Consider the following 21,044-nt stretch of genomic DNA (forward strand, 5'->3'; position numbering starts at 1 on the left):
CTTGGAATTATGCTTCTCTCTCTCTCTCATGCTCCACATCCAATCTATTGGTAAATCCTCCTAGCATTAACTTCAAAATTATCACAGAATTCAACCCCGTCTCATCACTTCTGGTCCAAGCCATCATTCTCTCTCCTGTGACTAGCAAAAACATCTTCCTCATTGATTTGTTTCCACTCTTGCCCCCTTCCTCACTCTATTCTAGCCTAGCAGACCTTATATACACCAGGCACACCTCTCCCCCAGATAACCAGGTAGCTTCTTCCTCTCCTTCTCCAGTTCTTTACTCAAGTTCATTTTCTCAATGAGGCCTTCTCTGATTACCTTATTTGAAATTGCAACATTACCCTCCTCTATGTTTCTCTAATAGCACTTACCACCTGATATAACGTATACCTTGTTAGTTTATTTTATTGTCTGTTTCCTCTAACTAGAATGTAAATTCTCTAAAGGGCAAGGATTACAGTTTCTTTTGTCCCCTGCCACATCCTCAGCACCTACAGCAGTGCCTTGAGAGAGGAGATACTCAGTAATATTCATTGGATAAATCAACATAATTATATATTGATAAAAAGTATAACAGTAGCTAGAAATCTGGAAGTCATCCTACACTATTTCTTCTTCTCTTACATCTCATTACCTATCAAAATCTAACCAATTTTATCTACTAAATATTGTTAATCAGTCCCTCCTCTTTACCGGTAACACACTCACTGTCTTTTACCTGGACTACTATCAAAAACTTTCCTAAGTAGTCTCCCTGAAACCAATCCTGCCAAGCCTAAATTTAACTTCTACAGTTTGGCCAGAGTGACTTCAGAGCTCAAGACTAAACAAGTCACCCAACCCACCCCACTCCACTTCCTACCCTCTGCTTAAAACACCTTGAATGGCTATAGGAGGGGTCAACAAACTTTTCCTGTAAAATGAAAATAGTAAATAGTTCAGGCTTTGCAGGACATATGGTCTCTGTCCCAAACACTCAACTTTCGTTTTAGAGCACAAATGCAGTCATAGAAAATATGTAAACAAATGGATGTGGCTGTGTCCCCCAAATTTTTCTTTACAAGAATGGGAAGTGGACTGGATATGGCCCCCGATCTGGAGAATAAAGTAAAACTCCTTCACGTGAATTATATGGTGGTAATTTACATCTGGCTATCTCCATTTTCATCTTTCAACCTTCACTTCACACTTTGTATTAGAGAAGTGCTTACACTTCCACATATGTATCACACCTATGTACTTTTGTTCACATGCCCTTCCCAACTATCTTCTAGCTAACTCATACTGTTTAAGACTTGGCTCCGGCAGCATCCCTTCTTAGAGGCCTTCCTTGAACCTTCAAGTTGGGAGAAGTGCCCCTCATCAATCTCTCAAAGAACGCCAACACACACCTCTATTCTACATTTACTATATTGAAATTCTGTTTAAATCTTTCATCGCTAGTTTTAAGTTCCTGGTAGGTGGGGATTAGGTCATTCATTTTCATAACTCCAGCATCTAGCATATAGCAAGCATTCAATAAATGCTTTTTGAATTGAAGTGAAGGTTCCCCTTAGTAATAAAGCTCAGGTAACTCAAGCACTACTGAGAATTTTTGTTAATATGTTGGGTCAGAAAACAAGTTATCAAATATCAACTTCAAGAATATAGTTTAAATAGTCCTTCTAAAATATTTAATCCAATTCCAACATTAGTATTTAAGAGTGTACAGAGAAAAGAATCTTTAAATCATCAAGCCAAAATGTGAATTAAGACTTACTTCAATTTGAAGAGCCAGTTCCACTTGTTTGTGATAAGAATCTAAAAGTTCTTCAACAGGATGTCTGAAATAAAGAACAGTTATTGTGGCTGAAAGATACCATATGCAAAAATGATCGTTTTATTCACCAAAATAAGTGCATTCACATCCAAAAGTAACGTCTGAAAACCTGAAATTAATGTTTTAGATGCCACACCTTGTCATGACTTCTTTATAAGGTTTTTCTATTTGATGCAGGTGTTTGTTTAAATCCACAGGTGTTTCATCATCTTCTGCCTAAAAAAACATACAGACAATGTTTACCAAATAATGAAATCCATTCTTTGGTCTTTCTATTGCCAAATTAAATAAGGTTAAGCGTATGATAAATTCTTGAAATGAAAGTGACTTTTGAAAACCGAGGCCTGTGCTATAGAGAGAGGATGGAGAGCTAAAAGCACTTTTAAAGATGGCTGACAGCCAAATGAAGGTGGGGTGGGAACCAGATGAGAAGAGATCATCTGAATTTCTGCATTTTTTATAATGATAATCAAATTTCCTTCTACCTTACCTGCAATAAATAAGGCACTGGTCTCTTTAACCATAACCCTTACTATTCAGAATACTCAAAAACATCATGCCTTAAGAAACTGAAAAGAGAAGTTACTAATGATTGCTAAAATGTACTGAGTTTTGTGAAATAGTTTCCACCCAAGTGAAATAAATTCTACCTAACATAGGAGCAAAACCTAGGAAAATAAAGAAAAGAGAAAGTAGAAATGATTGATATTTTTCCTCCTAAAATTCTACCAAATGAAGAATGATTCTCTTTAGAGGTTAAAAGTCATCAAGTGTTTATACAGTAATAAAATGGCCTAATTTCTTGCATTCTATTTTGCTTTAACCTCAAAAGAAAGTACTATAGTTTTAAAACAGAGAATTAGTTTTCATTTCATGAAAAATAATGTATTTTTCTCAGTTTGGTGCAAAGGTCAATGTGGATCTTTTTCTCCCCAAAACCATATTTAGCATTCAAAATCTTTCTTCTTCCTCATTTTTCCTTGACTGACCCTGATGTTTTCATTGTGTAACTTGTGTAAAACTATTACAAGCCAAACTTTTATAATTCCTCCACTTTGATTTTCAAACATGCCTCCAACTCTGAGTAGTATGCTACCTAAACCTCCATGATTGAAAGTCTCCCCCCCGCCCCCATCTGCTAAAACTCTCCCCACATCTGCTTTATCCTGTAGGGGATAAAGAGTGCCTCACTCCCAGTCAAACCCAAAACTCTCAGAGCACGTACAAATTGCAAATTGGCTGATTAGCAATTATTTAGAATTATATATTAATCTAAAATTAATATTAAATTAATATTTAATAATTAATATCTAAATTAATCTAAAATTATTTAGATTCAACCAAATGCAATTCAGTTATAGGGTACACACTTACTGTTCGGGCCAGATTTTGGCACATTGCGCTGAAGGTCAAAAGTTGTAGTTTAATCTCTGTGTCCCATTTTCGACAGTTTTGAATATGTTCATGACTTCCAAGACAATGATTACTGTTAAAATATATCAATTATTCATCAATGTTATTCTCCTCAAACTAGAAATTATACAGGTGAGAGTAAAATGTAAATTGTATCTGCATCAGGAATTGAAGGGAATGGTAAAATACAGAGATTTTTTTAACCAAGTGTGAGCATTTAAATAGAGAAATAATTCTACATGAGAAGAGTTAAAGCAAAGAAGAAAGAAGATGAAGACAAACAAGGAAAAAAAACAGGGACAGAGAATTTCTAGTAGGTTCAGAAAAAGATTCATATAATGATTATTTCAGGCAACTAAAAGGAAATCACAGCTAAACACTATGTATAAAGTAATACTGCATGCTACAAAAGGAAAATGGAGTCCATAATGATGTAACTATTGCCTCTCTGCAGAAAGAAAAACAATTTTAAATTCACTTGTCAACCAATTGCCCACCATTCTTCCCATCTAAGACTATCAGCTTCTTAAGGGCAAGATCCTCTACTGTCTTAGACATGATGTCTTAGACAACGTATATCTTAATTAATATAAGTTAACTGATCCAATAAACCAATTCACTAGGACCCAAAGTGGTTTTAGATTATAAATTTAACTTGAAATTTTTCTAATTTAATCCATTAAAATGAAATTTCCAAAAATGTTGCTCAATAATTAAATGAATACTTACTTCTGTAGCACTTCCTCTTGACCACAAACTTTAAGAACATAGCTGCCAACATCTACTTGATTCAAGTCATCATGTACCCAGCAAAGGGCTTGCATTATTATGATTTCTACAGTAGAACTCACTGTAAAAGAGTTAGTCATCATTTTCATTTTACACATTCAACTCTAAGTATATACCTATTCAGACTGTATTTCTTATAATCTAAAACAGCACTATATAAGAGAACTATAATGCAGGTCACGTATACAATTTAAAATTTTCTAGTAGCCATGTTGAAGAAAGTAAAAAGAAACAGATGAATCTAATTTCAATAATATATTTTATTTAACCTAATATATCCAAAATATCATTTCAATATATAATTGGTATTTCAAAATTACTAATGGGATATCTTACTTTCTCTTTTCAAAGTAAGTCTTTGAAATTCAGTGTGTATTTTACACTTATAGCACATCTCAATCTATATTAGCCATATTTCAAGTAATCAATAGTCACATGTAGCTAGTGGTTATCGTATTAGACAGGGCAGATCTACACTAAGATAGCCACCTCTATTTTACAGACTCCTCCAAAAAGGATGACATTTAGCAGTGTCTAGCAGACAATTATTTAAACCAAATCATAAGGAAAAAGAATCACCATTTTAAACATTTGACATTTGCCTGGTAAATTATCCAATGAAGAATAAAAATATAGAAAGTAGGAAGTATTATTCAATTATCATTCTTCACAGTAGCTGGATACTAAGATTACAAACCATTAAAAACTAAAGTAACCTATTTCTATACTTAGAGCTTTTATGTTCAACTTAGAAGACAGTGACTACATTCAGAATTCATGAAAATTAACAGCTTGGCAGAAAAGGCCATAAAACCTTTATCTAATACAACAGCTACATTTCTGAACACATTTATATGCATCGTAACAGTTATTATTTAAACACACAAAGCACTTCTACTATAATATGGTTATATTTCTTAAAAGAGATGTACACTATAAATGTGCACATTTATGAAGCACCAAACAATAGGTATTTGATATATTTTTAAATGAATCAGATCTTGATATATCAAGTCAAAATTTGATACAAATCAAAACATTTGCTATCAATGCTTATCCATGCTTACTTCAATCAAGCTTATTGACCTTACTTTCCTTCAATTTTAGTATTAATTCTTACTGCATACGATTCCCCAAACCAAAATTTAAGGTATGTTAAAAAGAATAAGTCTTCCTTTAGAATATAAAGAATAGGACTATAATTAGCCTTGCTAGCTAATGCTTTTGGGTTTTGGCCAAGAGCCACTGATTAACCAAATTACTCAGCATCTTTCAGAGAAATATGTAGTTATAAAGGTAAACTGGTATTTCATTAATCCAAACCAGAAAACTATCCATATGAACGCCAATTTCTGGAAAAGGATAACTAATGCATGTTAAGTATTTTACCACACACACACACACACACACAAACACACACACAGATTTTTAAAGGATACCTAATGATAACAAAGTCAGTTTATTAAAAGAATGATAACATTAACATTTTAAACATTTTCTCCCTAATCAGAGCAAAACAAGATCGTTGGGGAACTATGAACCTACCATCGCATGTAAAGGTAACTGGTAGCTGAAATCCTTCAATTTCAATGGAGACCTTCACGCTAGCATTTTCTCCACATATGTTTCTTTGCACTGTGACTGGACTTAACAAATAGCCTGGATTTGTGCAGTGATTGGTATATGGAAAGCTGGTCTTCAATCTATTCACAAAAACCAAGAAATTAAATTCTTTTTTTGAAAGCTGCATTTGAGAGCCCTGAACAAGGCTTTGCATGCTTTTGGCCATTTAATTCTGTGTTATTGTCCAATTCTAGAGCAGCTCAGGAGAAATGCAATGAATGGACCCCTGTCAAAACTCCAAAACACCAGCATTTGCCTTTTAAATAAACAGAATCCAAGGAAAGAGATTAAGTACTGCCAGGACAGCTTTGGTAACACTAACAACATCAACAAAACACACACTGGATACACAGCATTAAATGAGGTTCTCTGCTTCAGATTTTTGGCTAAACAGTATAATTTCACAAAATGTACATTTTTAATGAACCATTGACAATACAGGTGATAGCCCTAAATTGTAATTGCCAGAGGGATGAAAAGTTTGTTGTCTTTTTAAAATCTTTTTTTCTGACATCCTTTTTCCTACACACTGTTTTTGGTTGTTAGCATGATAGAAAAACATAGACAATGGGTTTTTACAGTGCTATGAGGCCTTTACTCCCTCAAAGTGATTTCTAAGACTTAGGGAATGGCAAAAAAATTGCCTGTGAAGTATTCTTGGTATTCATAGTAGCAAAATAGTTTAAATTTAAATATATAAGCCAGGTGTATGGCTCATCTCCAGATAGCACTTCTATTAGCTGAAGACAAAGGAGGATTTGATGCCTTCTTTAGACCTGTGGGCTTCCTTTAACTGACTTTCTTCTGGAAGTTAGAAGACAAATTCCACTTCTCCCATCTGCTTTTCACAGGGCTATAAAGGGAATGAATGCTGGAAGTTTTATCTATTCCCTTCTGTAGAGATTAAAATAATCAAGTTATAGGAACAGAATAAAATAGTTTGAGTTGACAATAAGAAAGGTTCTGGAGAGGCAGGCAGCAAGTATAACTATTTGTGCACTACCACTAGAGTCAGACTTCCCACATTTAAATCCTGACTGTACTACTTACTAGCTGTGTAATCTTAGGCAAGTTATTGAATCTCCTTGTTGCTTCAGTTTCCTCTTCTATAAACTGGGGATAATACTACTACTAACTTCATGGGGTTGTTGTGAGAATTATGTGAATTAAGTTTATAAGGACACTCAAAACAGTGTCTAGTACATGGTAAGCGTTATAAGCATCTCGTCAAATAAATGAATAAATGAATAAATCTGGTTTCTGCACTGTGATCTTAAGTGCCACAAAGGATCTAATATTAAAAAGAAATGTAATTGAAAAAAAAAGGTAACATAAAGTAATAAACTTAAATTGATGTTGGAAATGCACCTTTAGATATGGACACATTATCTTCAAATATCTGATTGTTGCCAAGCTTACCCCTCAGTAACACAACGACAAGACCTTCATAGGACCCAGCCTAAGATTTGTATTGTTTCTCAGATACTTGGTATTCTTGTTTCCTATGAAACAAGAAATACCATATGAAATAAGATACTCACAGCAAATCACGTAGCTAACTAATATATAAAACAGTAAAGAACTTTATATCCAAGGAAGCCTTCAATTTTCAGAAATCCTTAAGGATGATAAAAGGAAAATCAGAAATTCCTGATGACAGTTCAGAAAACAAGAATTTACTGGACAAAAATTCTAGTGATTAAAAAGTTACATATAAAAATGAGGGTTTGGGACTTCCCTGGTGGCACAGTGGTTAAGAATCCACCTGCCAATGCAGGGGGACGTGGGTTCGAGCCCTGGCCCAGGAAGATCCCACATGCTTCAGAGCAACTAAGGCCGTGTGCCACAACTGAGACTGTGCTCTAGAGCCCGCAAGCCACAACTACTGAGCCCGCCTGCCACAACTACTGAAGCCTGTGCACCTAGAGCCCATGCTCCGCAACAAGAGAAGCCACCGCAATGAAAAGACTGCGCACCGCAACAAAGAGTAGCCCCTGCTCACCACAACTAGAGAAAGCCTGCACACAGCAACAAAGACCCAACGCAGCCAAAAATAAATAAAAAATAAAAATAAATAAATTTATTTTAAAAAATGAGGGTTTTTAATTGAATTGACACTACTTTATAAGAAACGAGTCAGCGTCGTTTAGAATAAAATTAACTAAATGCAGAGGTGAAAACCTATAGGGAATCCTTGGGATCAAGACACTTTTGTAGAATATAAATATTGGATTGGAACCATATATGAGGAAAGGAAATTAAAGGCTATTCAGAATGACAAGTGTAAAGTGTAGTTTTTCATCTTACCCTAGGAGACCACAAATGAAGCAGCAAAAATTTCCACTGGTATCTAACATTCCTCTGAGAACTTTCTCTGGACCTATGTAACTAGTAGATAACAGCAAGTTTTGTCAATTTTGATGAGTGTGAAAGGAAAGAAAAAAAAGAAATAAAAGCAAGAAAAATGCAGTAATAATTAAATGCCCTGATTCAAAGTATTTTACAGAACTTTAAACTGAAAGTGACCCTTGAGATCACTAGTCCAACTCCGTGATTTCACAGAAGCAAAAAAAACAAGGCCTAGAAGTAGGCTTAACTGTAAACGAATATCATCCTGACAATCTTACACTAATGTCATAGCTGAATTAAAATAATTAAATTAATCATTTTAGGAGATTTCAAAAAATGAGGCATTGACTAAGAGTATAAATACCTGTTTTTAAAATCTGCATACTGGAAAAAATAGAAAGTGACATTAATTTCTTCAAGACATCAAGACTTCTCCTGACTCCAATCTCCAAGGTCAGAGGGGAATGAAAGAATTTTCTAGAACATGGCTTCAAAAACACCTCTGCCTCTTACTTCTCTGAAACATTTGTTGCTATCCCACTCTAACAGAAATAAATTACAAAAAGAATTCATTCTCTCTAGTTCATCTGAGGTTTTAATATTACATAAGCCATTTGTGTGTGTGTGTGTGTGTGTGTGTGTGTGCGAGCGCACGCACATGCACACATAAATAAAAATGATCATTTTAGCTTAGTGGCAGAGTTTGTGTAAATAACACTAAGATTCAAATGCAGAAAAAAAGGCAGATCACAGAGAGCCTAATTTCTCAACATGCAAAGCTTAAATGCAATAGTCACTCAACACAGTCTAATAGACAGGGCTTGTTTGGAAAGAAAATTTTAAAAACTCGTTGAACACATATCAGATTAATACCAAACCATTAAGATAAAACACATATCAGATTAATACCAAACCATTAAGATAAAAGTTTATTTCCAAACTGTTAACCACACATACATAATGGTATAATGGAATAAAGGCACAGGTAATTTCTAATACATGCAATTTGCATTCTCAGTCACCTAAATGTCTCTTCTATTTTAAACGTCTACTGAAAAATATGAGTTTTAAAAATACAGTTAAGAGTAACCTTTTCAGGAAAGAAAAAGTGACTCTACTGATATTTTTCTTCTTTTTTTTCCCCTAAGGTATCCTGAAGAAAAGGAATGCTGGTTAAAAGGTGACACACAGAAAGATAGAATTTTAATGAAATGTTACCAATAGTCTAGAAAGTCTAGTTAGATATTAGTAAGTCCCATATCATAAAAATGATGAACATACTCAAAAATGATCTGGGAACCCCAAACTCTGCTTTGCTTAAACCACACTGGGGAAAATACTGGATTCAGAATAAATCTCCCAGTAGTGATCTACTTTTCCTTCTTTTTTTTAAAAAATAAATTTATTTATTTGTTTATTTATTTGTTTGTTTCTTTTTGGCTGCGTTGGGTCTTTGTTGCTGTGCACGGGCTCTCTCTAGTTGCCGTGAGCGGGGGCTACTCTTCGTTGCAGTGGGTAGGCTTCTCATTGCGGTGGCTTCTCTTGTTGCGGAGCACGGGCTCTAGGTGCGTGGGCTTCAGTAGTTGTGGCATGCAGGCTCAGTAGTTGTGGCTCAAGGCTTAGTTGCTCCGTGGCATGTGGGATCTTCCCGGACTAGGGATCGAACCTGTGTCCCCTGCATTGGCAGGTGGATTCTTAACCACTGTGCCACCAAGGAAATCCCTACTTTTCCTTCTTTTGATAACAGATCTCATCCAGTTGGCCATAATGTTTGTTGTTCCACTCCTTCCTTCCGAGGGATTTTTCTATCTGGTGCTGACTGAAAGGACTCTCCTTTCTGCTAACAAGACCATTAGAATATCAAAGTCTAAGCTATCAGTGGCTATATTCTCTGCCTTCAAAACTCCATCTGTAGTAGAAGCCAACATGCATGGTGAAAGGGCCCAGGGAGAAAAGGGAGGAAGAAGAAGAGTCCAAAGGGAGGAGGGATCAATTACAGTGTATGAATTCCTGGATCTTGCTGTCACTGAGCTCTGCCCCATCCTCCCTCTTTCTGCTATACGGGTTTGTGAACCAATACATAAACTTCCTTGATTTATGCTAGTTTAAGATGGGTTTCTTGCACTCATAACAGAAGTCCTCACTAATACAGTGATATGATGGAAAGAAAACACACTGAACCAGAGGTAATGGAGACCTGGCTCTGTTACAGACTAGCTGAGTAAACTTTGGTAGGTAACTTCTCTGAGTCTCAGTTTCTTCATGTATTAAGAACACTGGACACATTTAGGATTAAAAGAACATTTTAGAAATGCATTTTTCTAACCTTCAGAAAATATATTTGCTCCTCTAATCTTGCTTGTTATATCATCGTTTAATTCTAAGTAGGACAATATTTTGAATGCTAGAAAGTTTATGGCAAAACTAAGTCTCCCTATAAAGGAAAAAAAGGCAGGGACTTCCCTGGTGGTCCAGTGGTTAAGAATCTGCCTGCCAACGCAGGGGATACGGGTTTGATCCCTGGTCCGGGAAGATCTCACATGCCATGGAGCAACTAAGCCCGCGCGCCACAACTACTGAGCCTGTGCGCCTAGAACCCATGCTCCACAATAAGAGAAGCCACTGCAATGAGAAGCCCACGCACCTCAACGTGCGCAGCAATGAAGACCCAGCACAGCCAAAAAAAAAAAAGGCATTTTCTAATTCTAATGAAACTTCTATGTTTAAGCCATATTCTCCCTCGGTAACAGAGTATCAGAAATCTACTGTCTGACCTCAATTTTTTCTTCTAAATACTCAGACCCCTAACAGGTTCAACTGTAGTTTGTGTTAATGTACCAATTAACTGATTGTTTTGACATTTTAGCCACAGGGAGAAAATAGTTAAAACTTTAAAAATTTTAGAATTAGTAGCACTAAGCTGGTTAAGCTAAATTTTTTAAAATTACTTAATAAAAAATAATCTTTATAAAGAAAAATTTCTTACTTTGTAATGGATTGACAAAAAGCTGCCACTTCCTCATTCTGTACTTCAATTTCTTGTAGAAGAGAACTTTCAGTTGGCAAAGTACTGGTCCCATTTGGGCCTTTCTGTAATGAAAAAAAGTGTTTTTATTTTAAAAGTAAAAGATCCCCAAAACGCTAAATAGCAATATAGCACAAACACATTTTTATGAAAATATGTACAAAAATATGGAGGTAAAATAAATCATATCAGTAACAAAGTTTTAAAGTATGGATTTCTATCTTTGTAAAAGTAATGCCAACTAAGCCTTATTTTTTAAAAAATTTTGGCCAGGCCCGCGTGTCATGTGGGATCTTAGTTCCCTGACCAGGGATTACCCCGCGCACCCTGCATTGGAAGCGCAGTCTTTAACCACTGGACCGCCAGGGAAGTCCCAAGCCTTATTTTAAAGTTCATTGGTTTTAATTGCTCAGAAGTAGAAATAGGGCTGGGAGTCTGGACTACTACCCTGCGCGAGTCCTCCCGCTGCTTTCTCTGCTGTCCGCCCCTCTTGGCTCCGTGATGCCCGTGGACCTCAGCAAGCGGTCCAGGCCTTTGAGCCTGCAGGAAGTGGACGAGAGGCCGCAGCACCCACTGCAGGTCAAATATGGCGGGGCGGAGGTTGACGAGCTGGGCAAAGTGCTGACACCCACCCAGGTTAAGAACCGGCCCACCAGCATTGCATGGGATGGCCTTCATCCAGGTAAATTGTATACCTTGGTCTTGACAGACCCGGATGCTCCCAGCAGGAAGGACCCCAAATACAGGGAATGGCACCATTTCCTAGTGGTCAACATGAAGGGCAACGACATCAGCAGTGGCACGGTCCTCTCTGATTATGTGGGCTCTGGGCCTCCCATGGGCACAGGCCTTCACCACTGCGTCTGGCTGGTTTATGAGCAGGACAGGCCACTGAAGTGTGATGAGCCCATTCTCAGCAACCGATCTGGAGACCACAGTGGCAGATTCAAGGTGGTGAATTTCCGCAAAAAGTACGAGCTCGGGGCTCCGGGGGCCGGCACGTGTTACCAGGCCAAATGGGATGACTATGTGCCCAAACTCTACGAGCAGCTGTCTGGGAAGTAGAGGAAAGCCAGGAGATGGACATCGTCCCAGAGTTCCCAAGCAGTGTTTCAGTTTAGTGATGCATGTAGATTTCTTCCCTTCCCCCTGCCCCGAGGCCTGAGCAGTCAGATTTAGGTTTAGGGTGTCTTTTCCTTCTGCCTGTCCTTTATAATTCTAGGGAGTTTATGTTTTGATCAAATCTGAACTCCGTTTTGGTGGGGGATACTTTGGTACTAGGATGGAGTCATCAAAATGTTAATATAAGAATAACAACCCAGACGTTAAAGAGGAAAAAAATTCTGGTAAAAAGACCAGGTCTGCAGCATTAGAACAGAGCATCAAAGAATCTTTAAGGGAGGTTGAAAAAAAGAAAAGATTGATTTCCTCTGCCTTTGTGAGCCCGAGCCCAGGACTGTGTGTGACGGCATCTTCTGGCATTTGTTTTCAGGGCCCTGTCTCTCACTAAGACAACCAGGGGCCGGCATGTCCACTAGCCCCCAACGTGATACATCTCAGGCTGGTTATTGGCTGTCAGTGTCCCGCTCTGGCTCCTTTAAAGAGCAATACTGGAAAAAGCAGTAGGGAGAGAGTCACTTTGCTGTTAAAGCTTGGCCATCTAGATTAGCTGCAGGGCTGAGTGAGAGGTCATCAGAAATCCGAAAGTCTGTGCGTGTTAAATTGATCACTCCTCGGTGTAAGAAAAGCTGGTCTGGAGTTGCTGAATGTTGTGTTAATTCTGCTATTTGCTTATAGGTGAATAAAAATAAAAACATGTGTAGATGGGGAAAAAAAAAAAGTAGAAATAGGCTGTACTTTGTATCAGTCAATAAGAATGGAACGCTAAAGACATTTCCATTCAAAATCTTCCAGAAATGAACACTTCAGAAAGTTAACAGCTGAATGAAATTAAAGGACTAGGCTCTGTTTTAAGAAAATGAAGATGTCAAGCCCATTTGGGACTCCTCTAATAAACCAGGAATTCTATATATTCAACTTAGGTCTCAAATTCCAAGAAAGCATCTGGTTCTTTATGTAAGAGAATGAGTTTTAGGAGTTAGTGGGCATTTTCTATGTTAATAAACTTGTACAAACACCCTGACAGTCCTTCAAAAGTTAAGTTTATGTCTGATCAAAATCTGTGTGCCACATTTAGGAAGATAAATTCACTACCCAAGCACAGCCAAGCAGCAGAGTCCATTTAGAGGTGTTCTGACTTACTACGTAAAAATACTTGATTTAGCACAAATTTCAAATGTAAATTTCCTTTAAAATTAAAATGGGAACATTCTCAATTAAAACTTGAGTGAATGAGAACACAGTGTATAAATTTCAAGAGTTGTAATGGATTTCCATAACCATAGCAAACAAGAAGATTTTGTCAGAAAATTAAACTGAAAATTCAGGACAACAATTCCTTTATTAATTTACTGCTTTTATAATGTGGCAGAGCCCTTTCTGCTAGAATGTGATATGTAGATGGGGAAGTGACCAGCCCTGAGTTCTAGAAAAATCGCTACTACAAATAACAGAGCTCATAGGAAAAACAGAGTTAAGGCAGACTACTCAAAAATCAGTGTAATCAAAGCCCTAACTAAAACAATAAGAAGTCTTTACAGAAACACTAGCGCAGTTAAATCTCCACTTGAATTTGCACCTTGAATTATGGTCTTTGATCCTCTGAAGCCTCCTTAAACCCTGGAGCTCCTGCTTCCTAATTTGTTATATGGATTCTGAAGGGCATTTGCTTCTAGCGAAGACCAATTTCAATGCAGTTAAAAATATACCCCAGGGTGTAGACTTCTTCACCAAAGTTCTTAATGCAAACAGAAATGTCTTCACAGCTTCTCTGTCTGCACTCACTGCTTCACCAGAATGCTTAACCCTGTGGAATGTGGAACTGTTCTTGTAGCCACCATTTTCACTTCTGCAGGACTTGCAGTGTTTTCCTAATATTTTCTTGTATTACTAAGGCATTCCCTTTAATTATGAGAGAGTTTGTTCTAGATTGCTTTGAAATGTTAATATGCTGGGAAAGATTATTTTTGAACGAATGCTACCTCCCCATTATACTGACATCAATCCCATATTTACCAATTACAGAAGTTAATCTGTGTTACAGAAACAAGTATTGTAGCAAATAGACCATACTACCTGAAAAATGGATTTTTATATTTTATATTTCTAAAGAAACCCTCTGGTTTGCCACTCCAAGTTTGCCACAATCTAATCCAACAGTATTTCCCAGAACTTCAAGTGAATATTATGTCCAAGTTAGCTTGAATCATATCCTGTTCCTATGAAACACAAACTGAACTATCTTGCCTCTGAATCTTTGTTTGTCTTCAACGCTTTACTCCTAACCTTCCCTCACAACACAAGTCAAAGATCTATTAATTGTTTAAGGCCCAATGGAATGCCACTTCATCTACAATGTCTTTTATGAGTATTCAGTATGAAGCATTTCTTCCCTCCTAGCATTTCTAAGTACTTTTTCTAATTATTATTATTATTAAAAATAATATCTAAATTACAGTGAGATACCACCTCACACTCACTAGGATGGCTACTATTAAAAACAAAAAACAGAAAACAACAAATGTTGGCAACGATGTGGAGACACTGGAACCCTTGGGCACCGTTGGTAGTAATGTAAAATGGTGCAGCCACTGTGTAAAACGATGTGGTAAGTTTCTCAAACAATTAAAAATAGAATTACCATATGATCCAGCAATTCTACTTCTGGGTCTATACCCAAAAGAATTGAAAGCAGGTATCAAAGAGATATTTGTACACCCATGCTCATAGCAGCATTATTCACAATAGCTAAAACATGGAAGCAATCCAAGTATAAACCAACAGATGAATGGAAAAGCAAGCAAAATGAGGTATACAGTGGAATATTATTCAGCCTTAAAAAGAAAGAAAATTTTGCAATGTGGTACAATATGGATGAACCTTGAGGACATTATGATAAGTGAAATAAGACTGTCACAAAATGACAAATATTATATGATTCCACTTATATGAGGTACTTAGAGTATTCAAAATCATAAAGACAGAAAGTTGAATGGTGGTTGCCAGGGGCCAGGGGGAGGGGAGAATGGAGAGTTACTATTTAATGGGTATAGTTTCAGTTTTACAAGATGAAAAGAGTTATGGGGATGGTTGGTGGTGATGGTTGCACAACAATGTGAATATATTTAATACCACTGAACTGTACACCTTAAAATGGTTAATCTGGTAATTTTGTTATATGTATTTTACCACACAAAAAAATATCTAGCAATTACTGAGCACTTCTTACATGTCAGGTTCTGTTGTAAGAAATTTACAGTCATGTATGTATGTGTGTGTGTGTGTGTGTGTGTGTGTATATATATGTATGTATATATTGTTTATTTCTCACAAAGCTCTAGTAGGTGGGTAACATTACTATTATCCCCATTTTACAGATTAAAAAATGAGGCACAGAGAAGTTAATGAGGCACATGAGGTCACATGACTAATATAATCAGAGTTAGGATTTCAACCCAGGCAACGTAGCTTACTCACTATGCCCTTCTAGTACCTCACAACAAAGTCTCCTGAAAAAAAACCTTTAAAACACAATGAGACAAAAACAGCATTGTGACCTTTGCAGGAGCAATGCTATAAAAAAATCTGTATTTTTGTTGACCTAGTAACCATCTTTCCTTCTTTAACTCTGTTTGTTTTTCATGTTCCACTTATTAATAGATTCTGAATCTCCTTAGTGGCATTTCTAGATGCTTTTTTTTTTTAATCAAAAAAGTATTTTTTACAGTGCCTTTCATGTATTAGGTACTTCCTTTCAAGCAAGTTATAAGTTTCAACTGATGGTGACAGAAATAGATTATAATAACCAATTATCTAGTCATACATCAAGGTAATAATAGAATCTGGAAAATTAACACAAATGTTCTGCTCACAAAGTAAAAAACAGCTGGGCTGCCAATGATTTCATCTTTACATTAACATTAGCATTTTTTTGTTTTTCTCCACTCTTTCTGGAACCAAAAAAAAAATTTTTTTTAATTTCACACCAACTCCCTCAACTCTTGCTCCTGATCCCTTCCTCAAACTCCAAAACAACTTAAGTATCAAATCATCTCTTTCCTCCACTGATCTTGCACAAACTTTTATGCAGCACTCACGACTTTCTATTACATACTGCAGTTATATGCACATACATCTTGTCTCCCCCTTCTAACCCAAGTTCTTTAAGGATGAGGTCTGTGAATGGTTAATATTTGTACCCCACACATTTTGTCCTCAAATATTTTTTTTTAATTTTTTTTAATAAGAGCCTTTCTTTTTTTTAAAAAAATATTTATTTATTTTAATATTTATTTAAGACCTGGCTTTGCCGGGTCTTAGTTGTGGCATGCAGGATCTTCATTATAGCACGTGGGATCTTTTAGTTGCAGCATGTGGGCTTCTTAGTTGTGGCATGCGGACTTCTTAGTTGCGGAATACAAACTCTTAGTTGCGGCATGTGTTCAGGATCTAGTTCCCCAACCAGGGCCCCCTGCATTGAAAGTGCAGAGTCTTACCCACTGGACCACCAGGGAAGTCCCCTCAAATATTTTTCAATGAATGAAAGAGGCAAATGATAATAAGAAAAAATCACTAATGTCATTATCCAATATATGAAACAAAGAGGTTTGTGGGGGAAGACACTGAGCTCTCTAGTAAATATTTTGGGTTTGGAAATCCATGTAGATGTTTGGTCATCATCTAGAAATACTCTATTACAAAATTCTATTCCAGAGCTAAAGACAAAGAACTGGGAATCATCCAATTTCTGCACTTTTCTACAGGGAAATTTCTCTCTGCTAATTGTTGTCAGCATCCATCAGGATCACTGACAGAGCAATATCCCAACCAAATGGACTTTGGGTCCAAGTTCCATCAACAGGAGACAGTCTCTTCAGGAGGCTGAGGGATACATAATGGACTGCACCTACTGGACATCAAGCTGGGACATCTCTTTATACACATATGAATGGAGAGAGAGAGATTTATTATAAGAAATTGGCTCATGTGATTGATTATAAAGGATGCCAAGTCTCAAGACCTGCAGTCAGCAAACTGGAGACCCAAGAGAGCTGACAGTATAGTTCTAAGTCTGAGTATGGCAGGCTCAAGACCCAGGAAAAGCCGATGTTTCAGTCTGAGTCCAAAGTCAGGGAAAAAACCCCAATGTTCCAACTCAAAGGCAGTCAAGTTGAAGGAATTCCCCTTTTTTGGTGGTAGGGTCAGCCCTTTTGTTCTATTCAAGCCTTCAACTGTTAGGGTGAGGCCCACCACTTTAGGGAGAGCAATCTGCCTTTACTCGGTCTACAAATTCAAATATTAATCTCATCCAGAAGCATCGTTACAGACATACCCGAATAATGTTTGACCAAATGTCTGAGGACCCCATAGCCCAGTCAAACTGACACATAAAATTAATCATCACTGCATCTCAACCATAGACAGCCAAGGAGTCTAGATCAGTAGCTTTCAAACTCTATCTCAGAGCCTCAAGAATAAAGCAATGACCAAGAGAGAACAGATAAGATATATTAAAAAACAACCAAAAACAAAACCTTGGGGGAATGCCTATGTTTAGAAACTAGACAAGGAAAATGATTCAAAGATTACAGGAGGAAAACTAGGAAGTAGATTTAACCAGGGCAACAGAAGAGAAGTTTCAAGAAAGGAACGTGGTCAACTGTTGCAAATGAAGCAATAAGGATGGACAGTGAGTATGGTCACTAGATTGGCAATTAGTATTCATACTACCAGAAACAAGTTTCTGCAATACAATAGGAACAAGAGAGGATGTTGAGGAACTGGAAAAGCAATAAGTACAAATTCCACTTTGAAGAATAATTGTAAAAAATACTTTGGGGAGACAGGAACAAGAAAAGAGGTGAAAGAGTTAAGTTTGGGAAAAGAGAAGGAATATCTCTTCTCTCCAAACCAGAAAGAAGAGGCAAATAAATCTGAGGTGGGCAAGTGCATACAAAGAATAACCTTGACCTCACTATTTAAAAAAAAAAAAAAAAAGGTAATTGGAAGTCCTAGCCAGAGCAATCAGACGAGAAAAAGAAAAGGAATCCAAATTGGAAAGGAAGAAGTAAAACTGTCACTGTTTGCATATGACATATGATACAGAGAACCTAAAGATGCCACCAAAAAACTGTTAGACCTAATAAATGAATTCAGTAGGATACAAAATTAATATATAGAAATCTGTTGTATTTCTATACACTAACAAGAACTGGCAGAAGGAGAAATTAAGAAAACAATCCCATTTACAGTTGTGTCAAAAATATTATAATAAAATACCTAGGAATAAATCTAACCAATACAGGTAAAAGACCTGTAGTCGGGAAACTATAAGATACCGATGAAAGAAAGTGAAGATGACACAAGTGGAAATATATACTGTATTCAAGGATTGGAAGAATTAATATTGTTAAAATGGCCATAATACCCAAAGCAATCTACAGATTCAATACAATCCTTAACAAAATACCAATGGCGGGACTTCCCTGGCAGTCCAGTGGTTAAGACTCTGAGCTTCCACTGCAGGTGGCACAGATTCGATCCCTGCTTAGGGAACTAAGAGCCCACGTGCTGTGCAGTGCAGCCAAAAAAAAAAAAAAACCAATGGCATTCTTCACAGAACTAGAACAAACAATTCTAAAATGTGTATGGAAACACAAAAGACCCCCCCAAAAGTCAAAACAATCCTGAGTAAGAAGAACAAAACTGGAGGTATCACGCTCCCTGATTTCAAACTACCCTACAAAGCTACAGTAATCAAGACAGTATGGTACCAGCACAAAAACAGAAACATCAATTAATGGACCAGAACAGACAGCCCAGAAATAAACCCACACTTACATGGTGAATTAATCTATGACAAAGGAGGCAAGAATATATAATGGGGAAAAGGATAGCCTCTTCAACAAATGGTGCTGGGAAAACTGGACAGCTACATGAAAAAGGATCAAACTGGACTTTCTCTCACCATATACACAATTAAATTCAAAATGAATTAAAGGGCTTCCCTGGTGGTGCAGTGGTTGAGAATCCGCCTGCCAATGCAGGGGACACAGTTTCGGGCCCTGGTCTGGGAAGATCCCACATGCCGCAGAGCAACTAGGCCCGTGAGCCACAACTACTGAGCCTGCGCGTCTGGAGCCTATGCTCCGCAACAAGAGAGGCCGCGATAGTGAGAGGCCTGCGCACCGTGATGAAGAGTGGCCCCTGCTTGCCGCAACTAGAGAAAGCCCTCGCACAGAAACGAAGACCCAACACAGCCAAAACTGAATTAATTAATTAATTTTAAAAAAAATGAATTAAAGACTTAAATGTAAGACCTGAAACCATAAAACTTCTGGAAGAAATCAGGCAGTATGCTCTTTGATATCAATCTTAGCAATATTTTTTTGAATATGTCTCCTTAGGCAAGGGAAACAAAAGTAGAAATAAATAAATGGTACTACACCAAACTAAAAAGCTTTTGTACAGCAAAGGAAACATCAACAAAATGAACAGGTGGTCTACTGAACGGGAGAAGATATTTGTAAAGGATACAGCTGATAAGGGGTTAATATTCAAAATATACAAAGAACTCATACAACTCAATATCAAAAAAACAAACAATTTGATTTTAAAAATGGCATTTTTCAAAAGAAGGTATATGGCCAACAGACACATGAAAAGATGCTCAACATCACTAATCATCAGGGAAATGCAAATCAAAACCACAATGAAGTATCACCTCACACCTGTCAGAATGGCTATTGTCAAAGAGACAAGAAATAACAAGTGCTGGTGAGGATGTGGAGAAAAGGGTACCCTAGTGTACTGCTGGCAGGATGTAAATTGATACAGCCACTATGGAAAACAGTATGGAGGTTCCTCAAAAAATTAAAAATAGAACTACCATATGATCCAGCAATTCCACTTTTGGGTATTTTTCTGAAGAAAACAGAAACAGTAATTTGACAAGATACATGCACCCCTATATTCACTGCAGCATTATTTACAATAGCCAAGATATGGAAGCAACCTAAGTGTCTACTGACAGATGAATGGATAAAGAAGACATGGTATATATATACAATGGAATATTACTCAACCATTAAAAAAGAAAAGAAATCTCACCATTTGGGACAACATGGATGGACCTAGAGGTTATTATACTAAGTGAAATAAGTCAGACAGAGAAATACCATATGATTTCACTTATATGTGAAACCTAAGAAGCAATACAAATGAATGAATATAACAAAACAGAGACAGGTTCATAGATATAAAGAACAGAGGGGAGGGACTTCCTTGGTGGTCCAGTGGGTAAGACTCCGTGCTCCCAGTGCAGGGGGCCCAGGTTCGATCCCTGGTGGGGGAACTAGATCCTGCATGCATGCTGCAACTAACGGTTCGTATGCCACAACTAAGAAGTCCACATGCCACAACTAAGTCCCAGCACAGCCTAAATAAATAAATATTTTTTTTAAAAAAAGAAGAGAAAAAGAACAGAGGGGAGGTCAGGGGCAGGGGGTGGGAGTGGGGGAATCAAATAGGTGAAGGAAATTAAGTGGTACAAACTTCCAGTTACTAAATAAATGAGTCATGGGGATAAATGTAAAGCATGAGGAATACTGTCAATAATATTGTAATAACTTTGCATAGTGACAAATGGTAACTAGACTTATCATGGTGATCATTTTGTAATGTACAGAAATGCCAAATCATTAAATTATGTTGTGCACCTGGAACTAACAGTGTTGTAGGTCAATTATAATTCAATTTTTAAAAAAGGTAGTGAGGTCAAGGAGAGGTGGAAAGGGTAAATTAAGGGTTTAAGGAAAGTGATGCAGGTTTGCAATAATTCACAAAAACTTATCAGTGCATACTCTATAAAGCATTTATAAGAATATGGGAAAGCTTTACCCC

General features: G+C 37.0%; 2 protein-coding genes across 5 annotated transcripts in view; one reads left to right on the plus strand and one right to left on the minus strand.

The window, feature by feature from the left end:
* The window catches only part of PIK3C2A (phosphatidylinositol-4-phosphate 3-kinase catalytic subunit type 2 alpha), a 103,454-nt gene that overhangs the window by 44,753 nt on the left and 37,657 nt on the right, over positions 1 to 21,044 (minus strand). For all 4 annotated transcript variants that reach the window (XM_036860362.1, XM_036860361.1, XM_036860359.1 and 1 more), the window contains exons 3-8: positions 10,986 to 11,089; positions 5,573 to 5,730; positions 3,968 to 4,088; positions 3,200 to 3,311; positions 1,962 to 2,041; positions 1,766 to 1,829 (exon numbers count right to left, since the gene is read on the minus strand). In XM_036860362.1, coding sequence (XP_036716257.1) covers positions 1,766 to 1,829; positions 1,962 to 2,041; positions 3,200 to 3,311; positions 3,968 to 4,088; positions 5,573 to 5,730; positions 10,986 to 11,089 — 639 coding nt within the window. The remainder of the gene's footprint in view (positions 1 to 1,765; positions 1,830 to 1,961; positions 2,042 to 3,199; positions 3,312 to 3,967; positions 4,089 to 5,572; positions 5,731 to 10,985; positions 11,090 to 21,044) is intronic.
* LOC118899148 (phosphatidylethanolamine-binding protein 1-like) lies at positions 11,526 to 12,104 on the plus strand. The gene has a single exon (XM_036860363.1). The coding sequence runs from the start codon at positions 11,526 to 11,528 to the stop codon at positions 12,087 to 12,089; it is 564 nt and encodes a 187-aa protein (XP_036716258.1). The 3' UTR covers positions 12,090 to 12,104.

This window comes from Balaenoptera musculus, chromosome 8 (genome assembly GCF_009873245.2).
Source record: "Balaenoptera musculus isolate JJ_BM4_2016_0621 chromosome 8, mBalMus1.pri.v3, whole genome shotgun sequence".
Taxonomy (NCBI): domain Eukaryota; kingdom Metazoa; phylum Chordata; class Mammalia; order Artiodactyla; family Balaenopteridae; genus Balaenoptera; species Balaenoptera musculus.